This window comes from Ictalurus punctatus, chromosome 2, assembly GCF_001660625.3.
Source record: "Ictalurus punctatus breed USDA103 chromosome 2, Coco_2.0, whole genome shotgun sequence".
Classification (NCBI taxonomy): Eukaryota; Metazoa; Chordata; class Actinopteri; order Siluriformes; family Ictaluridae; genus Ictalurus; species Ictalurus punctatus.
The window spans coordinates 10,454,680-10,471,879 of NC_030417.2; the positions used below are offsets into that span (position 1 = coordinate 10,454,680).

The 17,200-nt window shown below is 40.4% G+C and overlaps 1 protein-coding gene across 1 annotated transcript; it reads right to left on the bottom strand.

The window, feature by feature from the left end:
* Positions 1 to 1,156: 1,156 nt before the first annotated feature.
* Positions 1,157 to 16,971, bottom strand: sec63 (SEC63 homolog, protein translocation regulator). Its single transcript, XM_017452500.3, has 20 exons — positions 16,752 to 16,971; positions 14,528 to 14,627; positions 13,807 to 13,921; positions 13,512 to 13,624; positions 12,276 to 12,337; positions 12,125 to 12,183; positions 11,276 to 11,326; positions 11,042 to 11,150; positions 10,589 to 10,683; positions 9,582 to 9,714; positions 8,570 to 8,662; positions 8,308 to 8,453; positions 8,018 to 8,165; positions 7,821 to 7,903; positions 5,542 to 5,604; positions 5,272 to 5,439; positions 5,023 to 5,184; positions 4,715 to 4,915; positions 4,102 to 4,206; positions 1,157 to 3,906 (listed from the first exon to the last, which is right to left on the bottom strand). Exons 1-20 carry the CDS (start codon positions 16,873 to 16,875, stop codon positions 3,769 to 3,771), a joined length of 2,268 nt encoding a protein of 755 aa, XP_017307989.1. The 5' UTR covers positions 16,876 to 16,971; the 3' UTR covers positions 1,157 to 3,768.
* Positions 16,972 to 17,200: the final 229 nt, after the last annotated feature.

Consider the following 17,200-nt stretch of genomic DNA (forward strand, 5'->3'; position numbering starts at 1 on the left):
AAACTTTTCAAACCTGCGCTAAATTATCAGCCTTCATTTAAACAGCTCCCTGAAACAAGCAGAGCAAACTGTAAACTAATGTAGAACCCAAACCTCCTTCGTGTTATAGGCCTACTGAATTAATCGTCGGCTCCTGGAGGTCTGATAAATAAATAGATTCATTAAACAAGTAAGTAAGTAAATAAATAAATGAGTCTTGACATTAATGCGCAAAAGGCGCAAAGGGTTTGACCCAAACCCAGGAGACGCCAAAATGCGCATTCCTCAGTTAATCAAATGCGGAAGTGGACTTTCCGTGTGGGCTAAATTTAATCCGAACTATATTTAATAACCTCTACATCTATAAACTATCACAGCTTGTTTATTATAAAAGATATTTAAGGATGGATATTTAAGGAAAATTGCGCCCTCTCCTTTTTTTTTAATAGCCATTGTGATTATTATTTCCTCTAGGGTTATTTATTTATTTCTCGCTCAGGAAAATGAAACAGTAAACCGGTGAATCTGTGAAATAACGGGTCTGCACAGTGTGTTTAAAAAAAAAAAAAGGATGCGGAAATGAATTCAAAAGTGGATTAACACACACTAATATATATATTAATATATATATATATATATATATATATATATATATATATATATATATATATATATATATATATATATATATATATAGTTTTAAACATTAACATAAATAAATAAATAAATAGATAAATAAATAAATAAATAAAGCCTTAAAGTTTGCAGAGTAACGCAAGCGGTGTAACCTCTCCCGAAATTAGAGAGTTTCCAACCATTGATGAAGTCTATTTATAGCTGTGCACTTCAGTTGGGAAATAAAAGTAGCCTAACACATGAGCAAGAGAAGGTGTGGACATTTCCCTCCATCCACTTTTGAAAAATCCACTTTGACGCAGTATTTTTCGGAGTAAAAACTCAGCAATTGTCACTCATCACACGATAATGATTAATGAATGTGTTGCGCTCAGTTTTGTTCCGAGTCTTTTAAAATGAAAATGATGTTCAATCCGAACAGAGAGAGAGAGAAAAAAAATTGTGCATTTGGGAAATCCTAAATTCTTTGTACCAGAAAAACAGTAGGTGTGTTAAATAGTGTCTGTGATTATCTGAGGTATCTCTCCACCCTCAAAAAAGGTAATTTTAAAAATTATTTTATTTGAAATGACTTAAATACAAATAATATATATTTTCTTTTTTTCTTTTTCTTTTTTACAATGAGTATTCTTGTAAACAAAAGTGGCAGACATACTGGTTTTCTGGGCACTACACCTCAGCTCCGGCTTGTTTTGCTGGGCTATACATGTCAAGCCTTCATTAGCCTATAACAGTGCGTGTGTGTGTGTGTGTGTGTGTGTGTGTGTGTGTGTGTGAGAATACAAAGGCTTATTTTCACCATATTTTCCATGTCACAGCTTCTCATACACACCGTTCTAAAGGACACTACATTTGTGGGGATCTGTAATACTAAACTGTCTACCCAACTGGAAAAATGTGTATCGTTTGGTACATCACTGAAGAGAGAGAGAGAGAGAGAGAGAGAGAATATGAATGTTAAACCAAGATACAATGCACTTCTTTAAAAGACACAAACAGCATTTTGTTTATGCTAATGTTAATTCAAAAGAGGGAAACAATAAGGGCTAAGACTGGCTACCAAAAATGAGAAGATGAACCTTTAAAATACATACGTGCCACTGGGGTCCATCAAGTCATCCATTATCAGTTTAAAAAAAAAAAAAAAAAATCATAACAGAAGACGTAAAAAAGGGGAAATGAATTAAAGAGAGATTTTATACATATCCACAATTCATGCTTGCCTGCAGAACATCTTTCAGAGAGCGGTACTAAACAGAGCTCACGGGCCACAATTACACGTTCATGCCGGACAGCCATCAATAATAATAATAATAATAATAATAATAATAATAATAATGTTGAAAATAATCCCCACTGAGAAATACTTTGAGATGGAAATAAAAAATAACCATGTCCACAGGAAGGCTAAATCCATCCCTCTTTTATTAATATAGCAGGGACCTGACGGCAGACTGGGGGCATCCAGGGCATTAGTAGTCTTCACATCACTACTATAGACATGTCAAAGCCTAAACAAAGAGCTTCTCGGGACAGAGAATAAAGCTGTAGTTTTCCCCTCTGCTCATCCGGCTGACATAAAACAGACCACACAATCGACTGTTTGAAACCGCAAGACAGTACGTCGCCTCGGCCTGGTCACCCCCGACCCCCTCCTTCTCCGTAACTACGCCAAAACACACCGATGAAATATATCTATATAAATCACAAAAATTAACAGATACAAAAATAGACAAAGTATCTTATCTAAATACTAGCAAAACCCTAAGGGTGGCGGGGGGTGCAGGGCCTGCCGTCAAGAGCCTACATTCACCACACCGTTGACCGAGTCACAACCCACTGATTTCAACCCACTGAAATGAAGGCAATAAAGTTTCACATCATATAAATAACCCATTGTGTACATAGCCTTTCTTAAAAATTAGTTTAAATAAGCTTATTATATGGATTAACTGGATTTGATTATTGGCGTCGAAATAATTAAAGCCGTCAACGTAAATGCCAAAAAAAAAAAAAAAAGTGTGCCAGCGGGAAACACGAATGAAAATCTTCCAAAACTTTAACGTATTCACAAGTGATGCTTTCTATACTGTCCAGTAAGAATAAAGCACATCATATAAGTGGAATGTGAGCTAAATGTGACAAGATTCAGATTTGAATCAATATGAGCAGAATGAAAATTTGTTGTGGGATGCCAATATGGATTCCCCGACCGTCCTGAACTCGCGCTCACATTAAAGTCGTTCACTGTCAAAGCCAACAAAATCCTAAAGAGACACAGTGCCACGGAGTAGTGTGGGGGTGGGGGGTTGAGAGGAGACACGAAGTCAACCCACACCTTCGGATGTTGCAGCGATCTTTAGCGTTAGAGGAAAGATATCCCTAAGAAAATATACAAAAGGAAAAACAACAGCTACATCTACCTGTGACTTCACGCAGGTCTGTATTAGGACCAAGACACACTAAACCGTACAGCTGGTCCATTATCAAGGTTAGAGCGCACGAAAAAGTCCCGGCTGTGGAATGTCGACCTCATGAAATGGGCACGAGGAAGAGACGATGAGCGCCACGGGCAGAGCTGACGCAGAGTTTCCAAGGCCTCTGACTAGAATGAAAATGAGATGATTAATACGTACGCCTCCGGTTCCCTAGCAAGCCCTGCCACTCGACACCATGTGTACATATTAGCCTGTCCAGCTCACACTGCCCGCATCCTGATCAGTTAATCTAGTACACCATAAACGTGAAGAAAGAAAATACGCACAATGTCTAATCAATATATTTTTTTTAAAAAAATTTTAAACATGATCGTGAGGTGTTTGTTTTAAGGGAAGCAGTCTATTTATTTCTCTTAAATGGCAGTTGGTAAAACGCCTCATTGTGGACTTCAGAAAAGCGACCCGGCAGCCATTTTTGATTTCAAAGTGAAGAAAGCATGATTGTTTTTTTGTTGTTTTTTTTTTTAAAAAGGAACCGTGGAGGGCCATCACATACCTCTTAAATGTCACGTTTGTGTTTACATTAAGTATGGCGGCGCTTTTGAGCTGCAAAGTTGTGTGTGTGTGTGTGTGTGTGTGTGTGTGTGTGTGTGTGAGAGTGAGAACATGACAGGGCACATGGGTGTGTGAGTCAGTTCATATAGGGTTGGCTGGATTAGTCATTGTCTTCGTCGTCTTCTTCCGACTCCTCGATTCCGTCGCTGTCCTCCTGGTCCTCCTCCTCTTCCTCAGTCTCGGGGATGTCCCACTGTGGATGGTTGTCCAACACGGCCTTCGCTTCATGCACCTCCAACTGGGAACAGCAGAAACGCACAGTGTGTGTATGGCTTCCAAACTAGAAAGCATTTTACCCATACAACCATGTGACCTCGGCCTAGAACTGACAAATTTTTTCCCCCACACGCTACATATACTGAAATAGCGACCAAAATGTTTCCCGGACACTAGAGACGAACTTTACAGTACACACACACGCAAAGAAACTGACCTTCAGCGGCTTAATCTGATCCAGTCCCATATACGAGTCTGACCTCAGAATCACTGAAAACTGATAGTTCCCTGTTTTGGATGGAGCAGGGAATTTCAACTCGACCTGCACAAAAGGAAGATAAAGAACGTTAATGATTTGAATAAGTCTAATGAAACAAACAGGATGCTGATTTAGTTATAAAACCTGATGAAACACACGGCCAGCACGTTTGTGTCACTCTGTGAATTATGGCGCACCGATCGGTCTGCTCAGTAACTGTTTCTTTAAATGTACAGACACTGCAGCATGGATGTTGCCTGGCAACAAGCTGCTGTGGAAAAGATGCAGCTAGTCTCTCTCTCACACACATACACTCTCCTTCTCCCGCAATACATGCAAACTAATTCCATTTATACAACATTTATTTATTTGCATTGGAACAACATGCATCTTATACGTTTTTATTATTTAAAATGCAGCCATGAGCACTGGCTTGAGCAAATCTTGGGCCACGTTTGCTAAATGACAAAAATGTCTAGAAGTACCTGGGCAATCTAACAGCTTTAATCGAATGAAAGAAAACCAAACCACACTAAATTAGTGTTCGTACGACATTCGAGCGCTCCCTCACCTCCTCCGTGTCTTTCAGAGTACAGACGTGGTAGGGCATGGACACCAGCGTCTGATCCTTGCGGTCAGCGATATACAGCCACCACCACTCGTGCTTCTCCTCTGGGAAGTACAAACTGTACACAGGATGCGTGATCTTTGACTTGGTCTCCAGCAAGGCCCGCTCTCGCCGCTGGATGCTCTGCTGAAGGGCCTCCCACTCCTACAGGCCGCATTACAAAATATTATTTACGTTCGCAAAGCTTTGCATTCAAGCGAGCAACCTTTAATTTGACCCCCCCCCCCCCCCCCCCAAAAAAGCGCGCACACCTCCTCATCATCTCCTGTGACCTCGTCTGCCTCCGTGTCGCTCTGTTTGTCACTCTCATCATCCCTCTCGCTGGGCGAGTCCTTGGTCGCCTCCGCTTCATCCGATTCGCTGCCCTTGTCAGAGACCTCCTCGTCTTCCTCTTTGGCTGCTGCAGCCATTTCCTGGAAGAGCCACAACAGCGATCGAAGGTCATTTTGGACAGTAGAAGGAAAACCCGCCTCTAATCAGAGCTGTGATTGGACACTTACATTTCCTGCCACATTGCCATTAGCCTGTTTGGCCTTGTCTCCTTTGACCTGCTGCTGAGAGACTGGCTTTTTCTTCGTCAGTTTTTTCTTTTTGGACTTGGATGCCTTCTTAGCACCTTTACTCTTGTTCTGCCAGACTTTCATTTTGTTCTTAGTGCCATCAGCTTGCTGAAAATAATTTAGGAAAACAGCTTGAATCGCTTGCCGCTGAAATACGAACAATGAGTATTAAACCACAGCCGAAATATTTGACTGTTATTAAAGGCGTACCGCCTCCTCCGTGTTGGCCTCCTCCACAGGCGCCGGAGTCTCCTGCGCCTTCTCAAAAACCTCCTGAAAGGGCAGACAAGCAGAAGTATATAATTACAAACAAGACAAAAGGAGAAAAGAAGTATTCGGCAGTGTATTTTAGTAATGTTTCACTACTAATGCTCCGGTTACGTGAATGAGCTACGTAACTCGGTTCAAGAACAGCATTAACTTTGTAGCATTTGTACTCGGGTTCTCGTTTAATGAGTGAAACACAGCACCAGCATTCCCCTTTAAATCACTGTGACCATGGACTACAGGAGAAAAAGGGAAAAAACGTCGGAAAACAATCAAAACGCCCGCTTGAGGCAAGAAGAGACAAACTTTTTATTAAGTAACAAATAATTCACGATTACTAAACAACCAGCTCAGTCATAATAATTTATAAATGTACAACGAGTTGCAAAAGTAAAAACATTTGAACAGCTACGTTTTATGACCAAGTAAATAGAAATACTGATACGATGCATCACAGTATGGGTTTCTATATTGTAAATCTAAACTTTATTGTAAAGTTTAAATCAGAACAAATTCGCTATTATTCATGCAAACTGACAAATAAAAATAAAATAAATCAAACCCTGAGTTTTCTGAAATTCAGCCTTAATTCTCCTTTTTACGTGCATCAACACTGAAAACATTACGTTACACTGACCTCTTGTGGATGCCCCCTGTAACTACACACAATCCAGAAAACGACACACTGGAGTTTGAGGCACAATTTTGAACGACGATCGCCTGATCGTTCATCTCCTCGGGCAGATTAAAAACGAGCCCGTACACGGTGGCTCATTTTACGCATTTTTATGTTTTAGTTTTTTTTTTTAGTTTATAGATCATCATTTAATGTGATAAAGGGTGATTAGAAGATATTGTGAATAAATTATTTAGCAATAACACTTTGCAGTCTCTCCATGGCTATGTCCCCATATGCCCCATTCTACACAGGGGGCATCAAACTCATTCTAGGTAAAGAGCCTCAGACCAACATTTCAAAAAAAGAAAAAATAGTTTAATGACCAACAACACAAACACATTTATCATTTAACACATTTAAATCCGCATTTATCTGAAAAGTGTGTTCTGGATGCACAGATGGGTTGAACATATAACAACAAAGCTGATAAAAAGATCCCTATTCATTAGCAAAAAAAACATTTTTTTTTTTTTTTTAGCATACATTTACTGATGAGACAAGTTACAGATCTGATCAGTTCAGACTTAATCTACTTTTCAGATGTGCAGTACGTACACTGCAATGCAACTGTATCCTTAGGGCAAGATTTGTTTAGGTAATAAATATGTTTTAAAACTTTTTTTTTAACATCAGTATTTTTTATTTCATTATGAATACACTTCATGGCCAAAAGTATGCGGACACCTCTCTCACTATAGCTTCTGCGAGACGGTCCAGCAACCGCCTTGTGCAGCAACAAATCCAACTCACCAAACTCATCAAGTTGTGGTCAGTGGACAGCTCTGCTACTCTCTATACCCAAGTGTTCACACATATGGCTTGAAGTCTGATGACACGGTTATAAAATCGCTCACTGACATTTGACTTGGGTTCCAAGTACACAAACTGGTGATCAAACGAGGCTTGCACAGGAATATAATGACATCTCACCGCTCGGGTTCAGAACCAGGAGACCATTTCTGGCCACCAGTCCGCTCACAACCGTCAAGTATCACAGTCATTCTCAAAATGAGCACTTGATATACACGGGTACCCTTTGAAGCATATGCTCGACCTTCTCCAAGAAACTGATATTTGGTGCAAACAGTAGTTTTCCTTCCCGAGACTTGAAAGCTCATGGAGCCAACCCCTAATGTCCACTGAAACAGGGCCTTCAACTGCAAAGCTTGATACTGGTGAGTATTGCTACATCCACCTGAAGCCAATATATCCTGTGGGAACTCTGGAGGAAGATGTTTGGTACCAGAGCCTTTACTGTGTGGGGATCTAAGGCCAAATATACTGTATCTAGTCCATACCTTTCCATCTCACATACTAACCTAGGCTCCTCCCCACCTGCATGTACTTGCCTGGTGGACTAGTTGATGAATTTATGATTTGCAGTACTGTACACTACACAGCAGTCTTATAGTCACATCATCCAACTGCTTTTCTCTTCTAAATACACACACTATAGTTGCAGATGGAAACACACAACAATTTACATTTACCCTGCTGGCAAATCACCAAGCAGGTCAACTACACATGTAAACGCATTACTTACAGACATCCTCTTCCGTGTCAAGGTGACCGTAACCGTGACGATGGATCCTGCTGTGATGTTATTACTGTCTTCATCGTCCAGCACTTAATGGTAATGAGAAAAGAAAAAGAAACACACGAAAAGACAACGCGATTTAAAGCATCACTTGGAATACCAGATGTCGACATGGCCACTGAAGCAAAGCCTCCGCTCCCTACCTTGAAGTTTGGTTTCCATGGTAATGTGCGGGAAGCTTCCGAGGACTGCTATAACTTCGTCATACTTCTCCTCACCCAGAAACCTCAACATGTTCCTCCTGTCCGAGTCCTTCAGACTCACCAGGTCCTGAATGCTCCGTACTTTATACTGATGGAGAACGCGAGCGAATGAGTTAACAGATATATAGAAATTAATATGCTTTGGAAAGACGATACGTAATACATAATATGCTAATCTTGGACTATCGACCTTACTGAAGCTTTGAAACATACAAGACGGATCTGTGTACCTTTTTGGAGATGCAGTATCTGAGGTTCTCTTCCTCAAAGTGAGGCAGCTGCAGTAAAGGAGACTTGGCCTCCTGTAGCCCCTGCACCACCATCTGAGTCAGCTTCATACAGTTCTCGATGGAGGACAGTCTGGGAGCACGGAATCCTGTGTACACCAATCATATAAACCATTCAGCATGGGGGAAGAAGAAAAAGAAAAAAAAAACACCTGATCTACAACAGTGTTGTACTTCTAAATCCTAAAACAATTCATTTGTATACCTCCTCTGCTGGTAGCCATCATCGTAAGCTGGCAACCGACGTTGATCATCTCCTGAAGCAAAGCCGGGCACTTTTTTACCACAAACCGCTGGTCTGAGAGAGAGTGAGAGAGAGAGAGAGAGAGAGAGAGAGAGAGAGAGAGAGAGAGAGAGAGAGAGAGAGACACAAACAAGCAGCAATTAAATGTATGTCACTTCAACTGTAATTTAAGAACAAATTTTGGGGTGATGTGCAAAATATTAAAACCTGACATTTTCAGGAATTTCGAGGCTAACAAATAATCTTTAAAACTCCATTAATATGCAAAACAGCCACTGGCTTGTCCTACTAGAGGTTGACCGATAGTGGATTTTACCGATAACGATAACCAAGTTGGGCACTACCAATTAATCAACCGATAATTTTTAAAATTGATACTGAATGAAAATAGTCAAATCAAAAGGAAAATATTGTTAAATGTTACTCCAAAAATAAACAGTACTGAATGCACCAATAAAAATTTACTGTACTTTTTAAAATGATCTATATAAATTTAAAACTAAAACTATATATATAATTTTATTAATAAATATTAAAGTAAAAAGATATGCATCCAAACTGAACCAAAAAGTAACACTCCAAATAACAAATAAAAATAGAGACATCCCAAATGAATCAAAAACCACTCCAAATAACACAGCAAAATTTGTCAGTGATAGTTTTTATTTCGCCTCCAGAGGCCGCTCTCGTGCTGTATAATGACGACGACAGGTAGCGTCGCTTCCTCTGACTAATGTCCTGTTACCTCTTTGTATTGTACTGTTGCACATCAAAACTGAAAATAATCACTGAGGTGGAGTTCCTGTATATGTCTCGAGATAACAGGTTATATTTCAGACTAGCGGTCATTCAAATATCCACCAGGAAAACGCAGCTACTAAACTTTGCTATTTATCGGACAATCGGGACGCTCGTTACGTCATAATCGGACAATCGGGACACTTATTACCGTGTTACATTTAGAGAGGGTTACCTTCTTCGATATTCTCAGACACCTCCATCCGGGCAAGGTGTGTGAGGACGAGCACGCGAGCTTTCAGACTGTAGGGGTAACAAAATGGAGGCTCTTTCTTCTTCACGTTGATGTTCCCCAGCTCCCGAATCAGCTACAAACACATCAAGACAGCATGACTTCCCAACAACACTAGGCTAGCACGCCGCAGCACACGTGATTCCTCAGAAAACGTTATTCCTCATCAGAACATTTACAGCAGGGATGAAAAATATAATACAGTGCGATAGAGTCATGGTTGAACAACTTCCTGTTCCTAGTCACTCAGGTGTACTAAAAAATAAAAAATAAAAAATCAATGGGAATATACTTCAAATAGATTTCTCCTATGAATTCATAGGGGTGCCAATAATTGTTGCACCTACCTATATTTAACAAAGTTTTTTTTCATTTTGGGAGGAGTGGGGAGATAAACCTGTTATTTTTACACTGTCACTTAAAAAAAAAAAAAAAAAAAAGATTTATTATTTCTTTAAGCTTACATTTTGCCTTGCGCTCTCCCACACAAATAAAGGGACTGTTAAGTGGGTTCAGGGATCTGCTGCACGTGGGAGAAGATAACTTAGATTTCCTCCTGGATTCTCGTGAATAGTCTCGCTGTGCTTGCGACTAAGTTTCATACTACGAGAAAATCAAACCGGCAGGAAGTCTCCGTGATCTCTCGCAGACGGAGAAAATCCTGTCGCTGAACGGTTAACGTTACACGAGAGACTTCAAATCATATAGTGTGCACTACTTTTGATTCAAGACCGTTATTTATAAAACTTCGGGACAAACATTAAAGGAGCTGTGCGTAATTTTTTTAGAGCCTTCTTCCCCCAACTTTTCTGCAAATTTAAGGTGATTTCCATGTTTAGAGGTCACTAGCACTAGCAAATCATACTGCAAATCAGATATATTCGTGACATTTAACACTAGAAAATGTTAGCACCACATCAGTGTATAGCATTAGCATGAACAGTCCATACCTGTGGAACCTCAATGTTGTCCGTTGGTCTTATAATAGCTTCTTTGTTGCTACGTGGGTCGAATTCGAAGGCCGCCGTTAGCACCATCACCAGTCCTGCGGATAAGCACGTAAGCCGAAATTCAGCCAGAACGTGGCATTCAGTGCTCATCAAAACAGACAGACAGACAGTTCCAAAGCTGTGCGCTAGTTCATCAGCCCAGGTCACCTCTATACACACAAATCTTTAAATATCTTTCTCATGGTGGGTTAGTAGATGACCATTTACAATAAATTCATCTCGTAATAAGATATGAGGTTACCACGGCGACGGTGTTGTGTGTATGCACAGAAGAGGACGCAGAGCGTTTTACCGAGATCAACTAAAGAAGTTTGATTGATTTGTATATTTAAAGGAGGCTTATGCTTGCTATTTCCTTATGTGCAGGTTTTACTCCACAGACCTCAAACTTACGTTTCATGTTCATAGTGGGCGTTTTGTACATAAAGTGCATGAAGAGCTGGGTTGTGTTAATAAGGATCTGATCGCCGCTGTAACGAATGGAACGGTACCACCATGTACCCTTAAAACACAAAGGCACAAACACACACACACACATTAAATCGTGCAGTATCATTACACAACTCCTATCTGTAAATCTATACGGTTTGAAGTATCAGAAATTAGCTATTAAAACAATTCTCTTACCACAACCACGGGAAGAATGACCATGAAGGCCAAACCATACACCAGCAGCACCTGCAAACAGTGTACAGACACGAACACACACACAGAGTTCATGCACAAGATCAGTTTGCCTCAGATCTGTGAAAATCAATATTACACTATAATATGGTATAGTTTTAATACACCAACACAGCCATAAGTGAGATATTAGGTGTAAATTATGTGCCGCGTCCATCTTGGGCCAGTAAATAATATGAGATGTTACTAGAGAAACCCATAACACATTAGAGAAACCTGTGATTTGCCTTAACGCTGAATCATACATGCCGTTAACTACGCGTACGCAAGATGGCCGCCGAATATCCTGTGGTCGTTTGGCACGTCTTCAGTAATTCCCAGCGCACATACTGGATACGCATAGTACACAGCACACACTGTGTACCCAACTGACTAAACAAACTAACACACAACGTCTCAAATCACAGAGAACTAACACGAGCCGGTTTTCCTACTAGTGTGTTTTTACATTTTTAAAAACCTTTTAAGCCTCTTAAAACAAGGCCATTTAGGGAAACCAATCTTCTGGATTTTGCAGATTAGTAAACACTTGAGTGTAGGGTGAAGGATTCTGATTTGAGACACAGGATCATGAGGACGGTTCCATCAACAGCAGAACATTTTCAAGAGAAACGGAGCTTTAAGTATGTTTAACATCACTGTGAATGAAATCTAATGGACTATTTAATCCTCCAGATGTGCATGAGATATACGGTAGCGAGTGCTTACATAACTGTCCGAGCCATTACGGGAAATTAAAACCATACCAAATCTAAATAACTGAAATGGTTTAATAAGCTTCAAACAGCCTACCAGCATGGAGTTCTTCTGATCAACAATCCATGCAGGAAGTGCAATTCCAAAGTTTGCGACTGCATGAGGAAAGAGACACAAAGACAAAAGATTGAGATGGTAAAGTACTAAACAAAGCGTAAAAGCGCTCGTGCTGAACTGGTTCATTTACCTCTAGGGCCGTCTGGGTTGCCGTAGGTTTCCCAGTTTTTCCTCGATTCATCATTGGTTAAACTGTCAACAACAGGAACAATATACAGACGGTCACTTGATATTCAACAACAAAGCTTCGCATACACGCGCCATCTTGTCAACAGAACATGTTTTTCACTAGTGCAACCCAACATCTGTGTGGGTTACACACACACAGTCACACATCGTGTCTGTAGCATAGAGTTAAAATATAGAGAGAGAGAGCATCCTGGTCATGTGCTTGTGTTCTTTCATGGGGAGTCCGTGCCATTACCAAAACAGGAATCATCTGCACTTGAAAACTGACAGATAGTGCAATAGCTCCAGTGTGCCACATTCTGCCCGTAAAAAAAAAAAAAAATCCCCCCAAAAAACTTTCATACAACATTTGCCATGTGCCTCGTTGCCTGAGAAAGAGGCAGCAGAAGTGCGTCATTTTAACCAACTTTGGAGCTCTGGTTTCAATTGATGTTTCAAACGATCATTTTTACATTTATTCACGTAGCAGACACTTATCCGAAGCGACTTACAAATGAGGAAATACAAGCAAAGCGATATGTCAAGTGGAGAACAATACAAGTAGTGCTACCATACAAAATCTTTAAGTTCTATAGAAAAAAAGTGTGCAGAGTAGAGGTGTAATAGTTTTTTTTTTTTTGTATTTTTATTTAATAATGTGTGTGTGTGTGTTGGGGGGTTGCATTTTACGGGTTAGTTATGTGCTCTCGGAAGAGTCTGTACATGTTTTTTGAAGATAGTGACAGACTCTGTGGTCTGGATTGAGGTTGAAAGTTCGTTCCACCACTGAAGGACAGATACTTTGAAGGTTCTGAACAGGGACCTTGAGCCATGCTGAGTAGGCACTACTAAGTGTCGGTTGTTAACCGATCGCAGATTGCCTGAGGGAACGTAAACCTCAAGGAGAGCGTGTTGAGGTAGGGGGGGGTGCTGTTCCAGACAAGGTCTAGTACATGAGCATTTTTAAAGTCTCCAGGTTGTAGACTTTGTTTATTCAGCAGTAGCTACCACTCCTAGTGCTAGTTTGAAGTTCTTATAACATATACAGTACAATCACATAAAACTAAAAATAAATAAATGTTTTTTTTTAAAGCATATAAAGTTTTCAAAATAGCGTGTACTGTACACCGTCATATTCGTAACTCCAAGTAAATAAAAACAGAAGGATGCAGCCCAGATGCAGTGTGTCAGTCCTTACGCTGAATAAGCTTTAGCGATCTTCATGAACATGGCCTCATCACCTCCTTTGTCAGGGTGGAATTTTAGCGACAGCACTCTGTACTGCTTCTTGATTTCTGACACAGATGCACCCTACACGCAAAAACACACACACACACACACACACACACACACACACACACACACACACAGAAAGACAGACTCTCCTCAGGGATGTTCGGACAGTACAGAGCCATTAGAATAAACAAATATGAAAAAAGCACGATACAATACAAAACAAATCCTGTTTTTGATTTGAAAATAAGAAATCTTACCGGATCTAGATTTAGGACCTCATAGGGGTTATACTCCTGGTACTCACGATCTAATTTAGACACCTTATATGCCAGGAAGATAAATATTGCCCAACCAAACAGCAGGGCTGCTTTTCTGTTGAGACAACGAACAAGCAAAGGAAATTAAAATGTTTAATCTTTTTAATATGCAATTTTAATCCATTTTAATATTTTAAAAGACTGCGTTTTCACTTCTGATATTCATGTCAGTCATGCACGTTCTTAAGTGTATAAATCAGTTTACGGTTACAGTTCCCATGGCAACACGGACAGAAATATAAAACTATCAAGCTGTAACCTAAAGCTATAAAAAAAATTAAAAAAATTGAGAAGTGTCATTTTTTGTATGCTTTTTTTTTCTTTCCCTTCTTCATAACTAAACATACAACTCCGTACAATTCTTTCTTTATTTTTTTTGGAGGGGGACTAATCGGTGTAACAAGCGCGGTGTAATGCCGAAGTTGATTATTCTCCAATAACAGTAAGTTAAGAGCTTTAGAAGAAAAGAAAAAAAAAGGTACTGGGGAAAAAAATATATAGTTTTGGTGTCTGTATCGAAGACTTGAAATAACACCCTACAGTAATTTTCTTCACACTCCTAATTTGCCAGGTTGTCAGGTATGACGCTTGACACCACTGAGTTTTAATGCGAAAAAAACGTGACCTCCTCGGTCTCACTCTCACTCACACACACACTTACTTTAGTGTCGGGACAATGCTCTGCTGTGATTTCATAAGCCTGAGGCGATACCACAGACATCTTCCATGAACTCTTCTCAAGCTCTTCAACCGCAACTGCTCTGTAAGGAAACAAAATTTTAAAAAAAAAAGGTTATTAAAACAACCTAATCACAGTCCTACGGAGCTTTTGCTGCATTCACTTGAAGGTCATAAATGGTCATTTCCGATCTCCGACCAGGAAAATAAAAACAAAGGAAAAAAAGAAAACGCCACCAGAATTCCTACTCGGGAACGTGAGAAGTGAAGTTCAGCAAGTGATCTCAAATCAAAATGTCTGCTCACAGCATGAACTGTAAACAAAGTAACAGTTCTTATCTTTAAGTGAGTTGTACAGTATATACACATATTTGCCATGGAATCAGACAATACACTGAAGCCATGATACGAGACATATCCCCAGACGAGAAGATACGATACGGACACAAACAGAACATAAAATTTCGATACGTTTATTTTGTAATAACAAATTGAACACTGAAATATCCATCCATTGTGTTGTAAGAAAAGTAGATCAGGACTTAATATAAGGACTAATATATAAGGTGTAATTTCCCCTTGTTATTAACATGTAATTGTAATCTTTTTCAGTGTCAGTTATTTTATGGCAAAATTATTGTATGTTGTTATTACTATGGAAAGACAGTAGACAGAATTATGTTTGACAGTAGATTGTGCCTTAAATGATTAGGCTTAATAATAACTTAGTTTCATCACCGCTCATCCTGCTGTCTGATATCCACCTGAAACGCACAAGACCACAATCAAGTATTTTTATCCCCCCAAGTTCACGTGGGCCGAATTAACTGATTGCCACTGATCCCAACGATCGCTACTGATCCCATCAATCCCTGATCACCAATGATCCCAACTATCACTGATCCCAACCAATACCGATCCAAACGATCCCAACCATCGCCACTGATATCAACAATCCGTGATCACCAACGAACCCAACCATAACTGATCGAAACGATCCCAACTATCACTGATCCCAATGATGGCCATTGATATCAACAATCCCTGATCACCAACGATCCGAACTATCACTGATCCCAACGATCGACACTGATACCAATAATCCCTGATCACCAACGAACCCACCCATCACTGATCCCAACAATCCCAACTATCACTGATCCAAACGATCCCAACTATCACTGATCCCAATAATCCCTGATCACCAACGATCCCAACTATAACTGATCCCAACAATCGCCACTGATCACAACCATCCCTGATCACCAACAATCCCATCCGTCACTGATCCCAACAAGTCACTGATATCACTAATCCCAACAATCACCACTGATTCCAACCATCACTGAACCCAACGATCCCTGATCACAAACGATCCCAACAAATCATTGCTATCACTGATAGCCAATGATCCCAACTATCACTAATCCCAACGATTGCCACTGTTCCCAACAACCAATCACTCATCCCCACTGTTCCCAACGACCAATGTTCTTTAAAAAAACGAAAATATTCTTTCATTTTGCATTCCGATAAAACTACTTTCTATTGTAGCTTTATGTAGTCTAACTGGATCACGATGAATCAATGGCTATGCAAATGAGGCCGTGATATCACGTGGCGACTTCTCTCGAGTGTGTTTCAGCTACTTTCCCCCTGAAGAGAGTAGGCAGCGACACTGGCTCCGTATCGACACGTCAGACTGCAGACGTGACTGCTTTAGAGACGCTGTGAACGTGTTATTCCAGATGTGCGATGTATAAACACTGGTATACTATTAGCTACAGCGCACGCAGGGGTCTGGTTCGGTGTTAAGCGACTAATAAACAACTTCAGCTTTAGCAAAAATAACATGATTATGATTAGCATCCGTTTTGCATTGCGTAACACAACGTAACGCGGTTGACGTTACGTAAATTACGCCAGTGACGTTAGATACGCGTTTGCGTCTACAGCAACATAAATTAGCTAGCAATCCTCCCATGCTAAGCGTTAGCAAATTAGCGTTGACATTTTACGCAAATCGCTATTCCTTTACATATATAGTTTACATATACAAAATGCTAAAAAAAATAAAAATAAAAAAAGAACATGGAGAGGTCATATTAGCTAGCTAACTAACTAGCTAGCTAGCTAGCTAGCTTAGAGGCTTATTCGCGTAAATGCATGCTAACGCGGTTTCCAGCACATCCTCCCCTCCTCCTCACCTGCGTTCTGATCCCGCGGCCAGAGGTAGTAGGTGGCCGGGATGACGATTAAACCGACGAAGGACGTAAGAAAGTAGAAAAACGTATTGCCGCTGTCGTCGTACTGGAACTGCTGTCCGGCCATGTCGGAGCGGGCGAGAAAAATCCCTCCGCTGCCCGCTAGTTCTCCGCCGCTACCACTGCTACTGCTGCTTATCCGCCCCTCAGTTCACAGTTCGGCAACGCGCATGCGTTCTATTCCCACCCGTATTCCGACAAACCCCGCCTCCTGCTTTTTGATTCGTTGGAATGTCCTGGCCCACCAATTACACCCTGCATTTAATGGCTAGCGTGTATAAAATGCTTCCGCGAGCCAATCATATACAAGAGACGAACTCTATCCGAATGCAGGTGGGGAGAAAGAATCGACATTTTGAATTTGAAGCCGGCTTTTACAAATCAACGGAAAA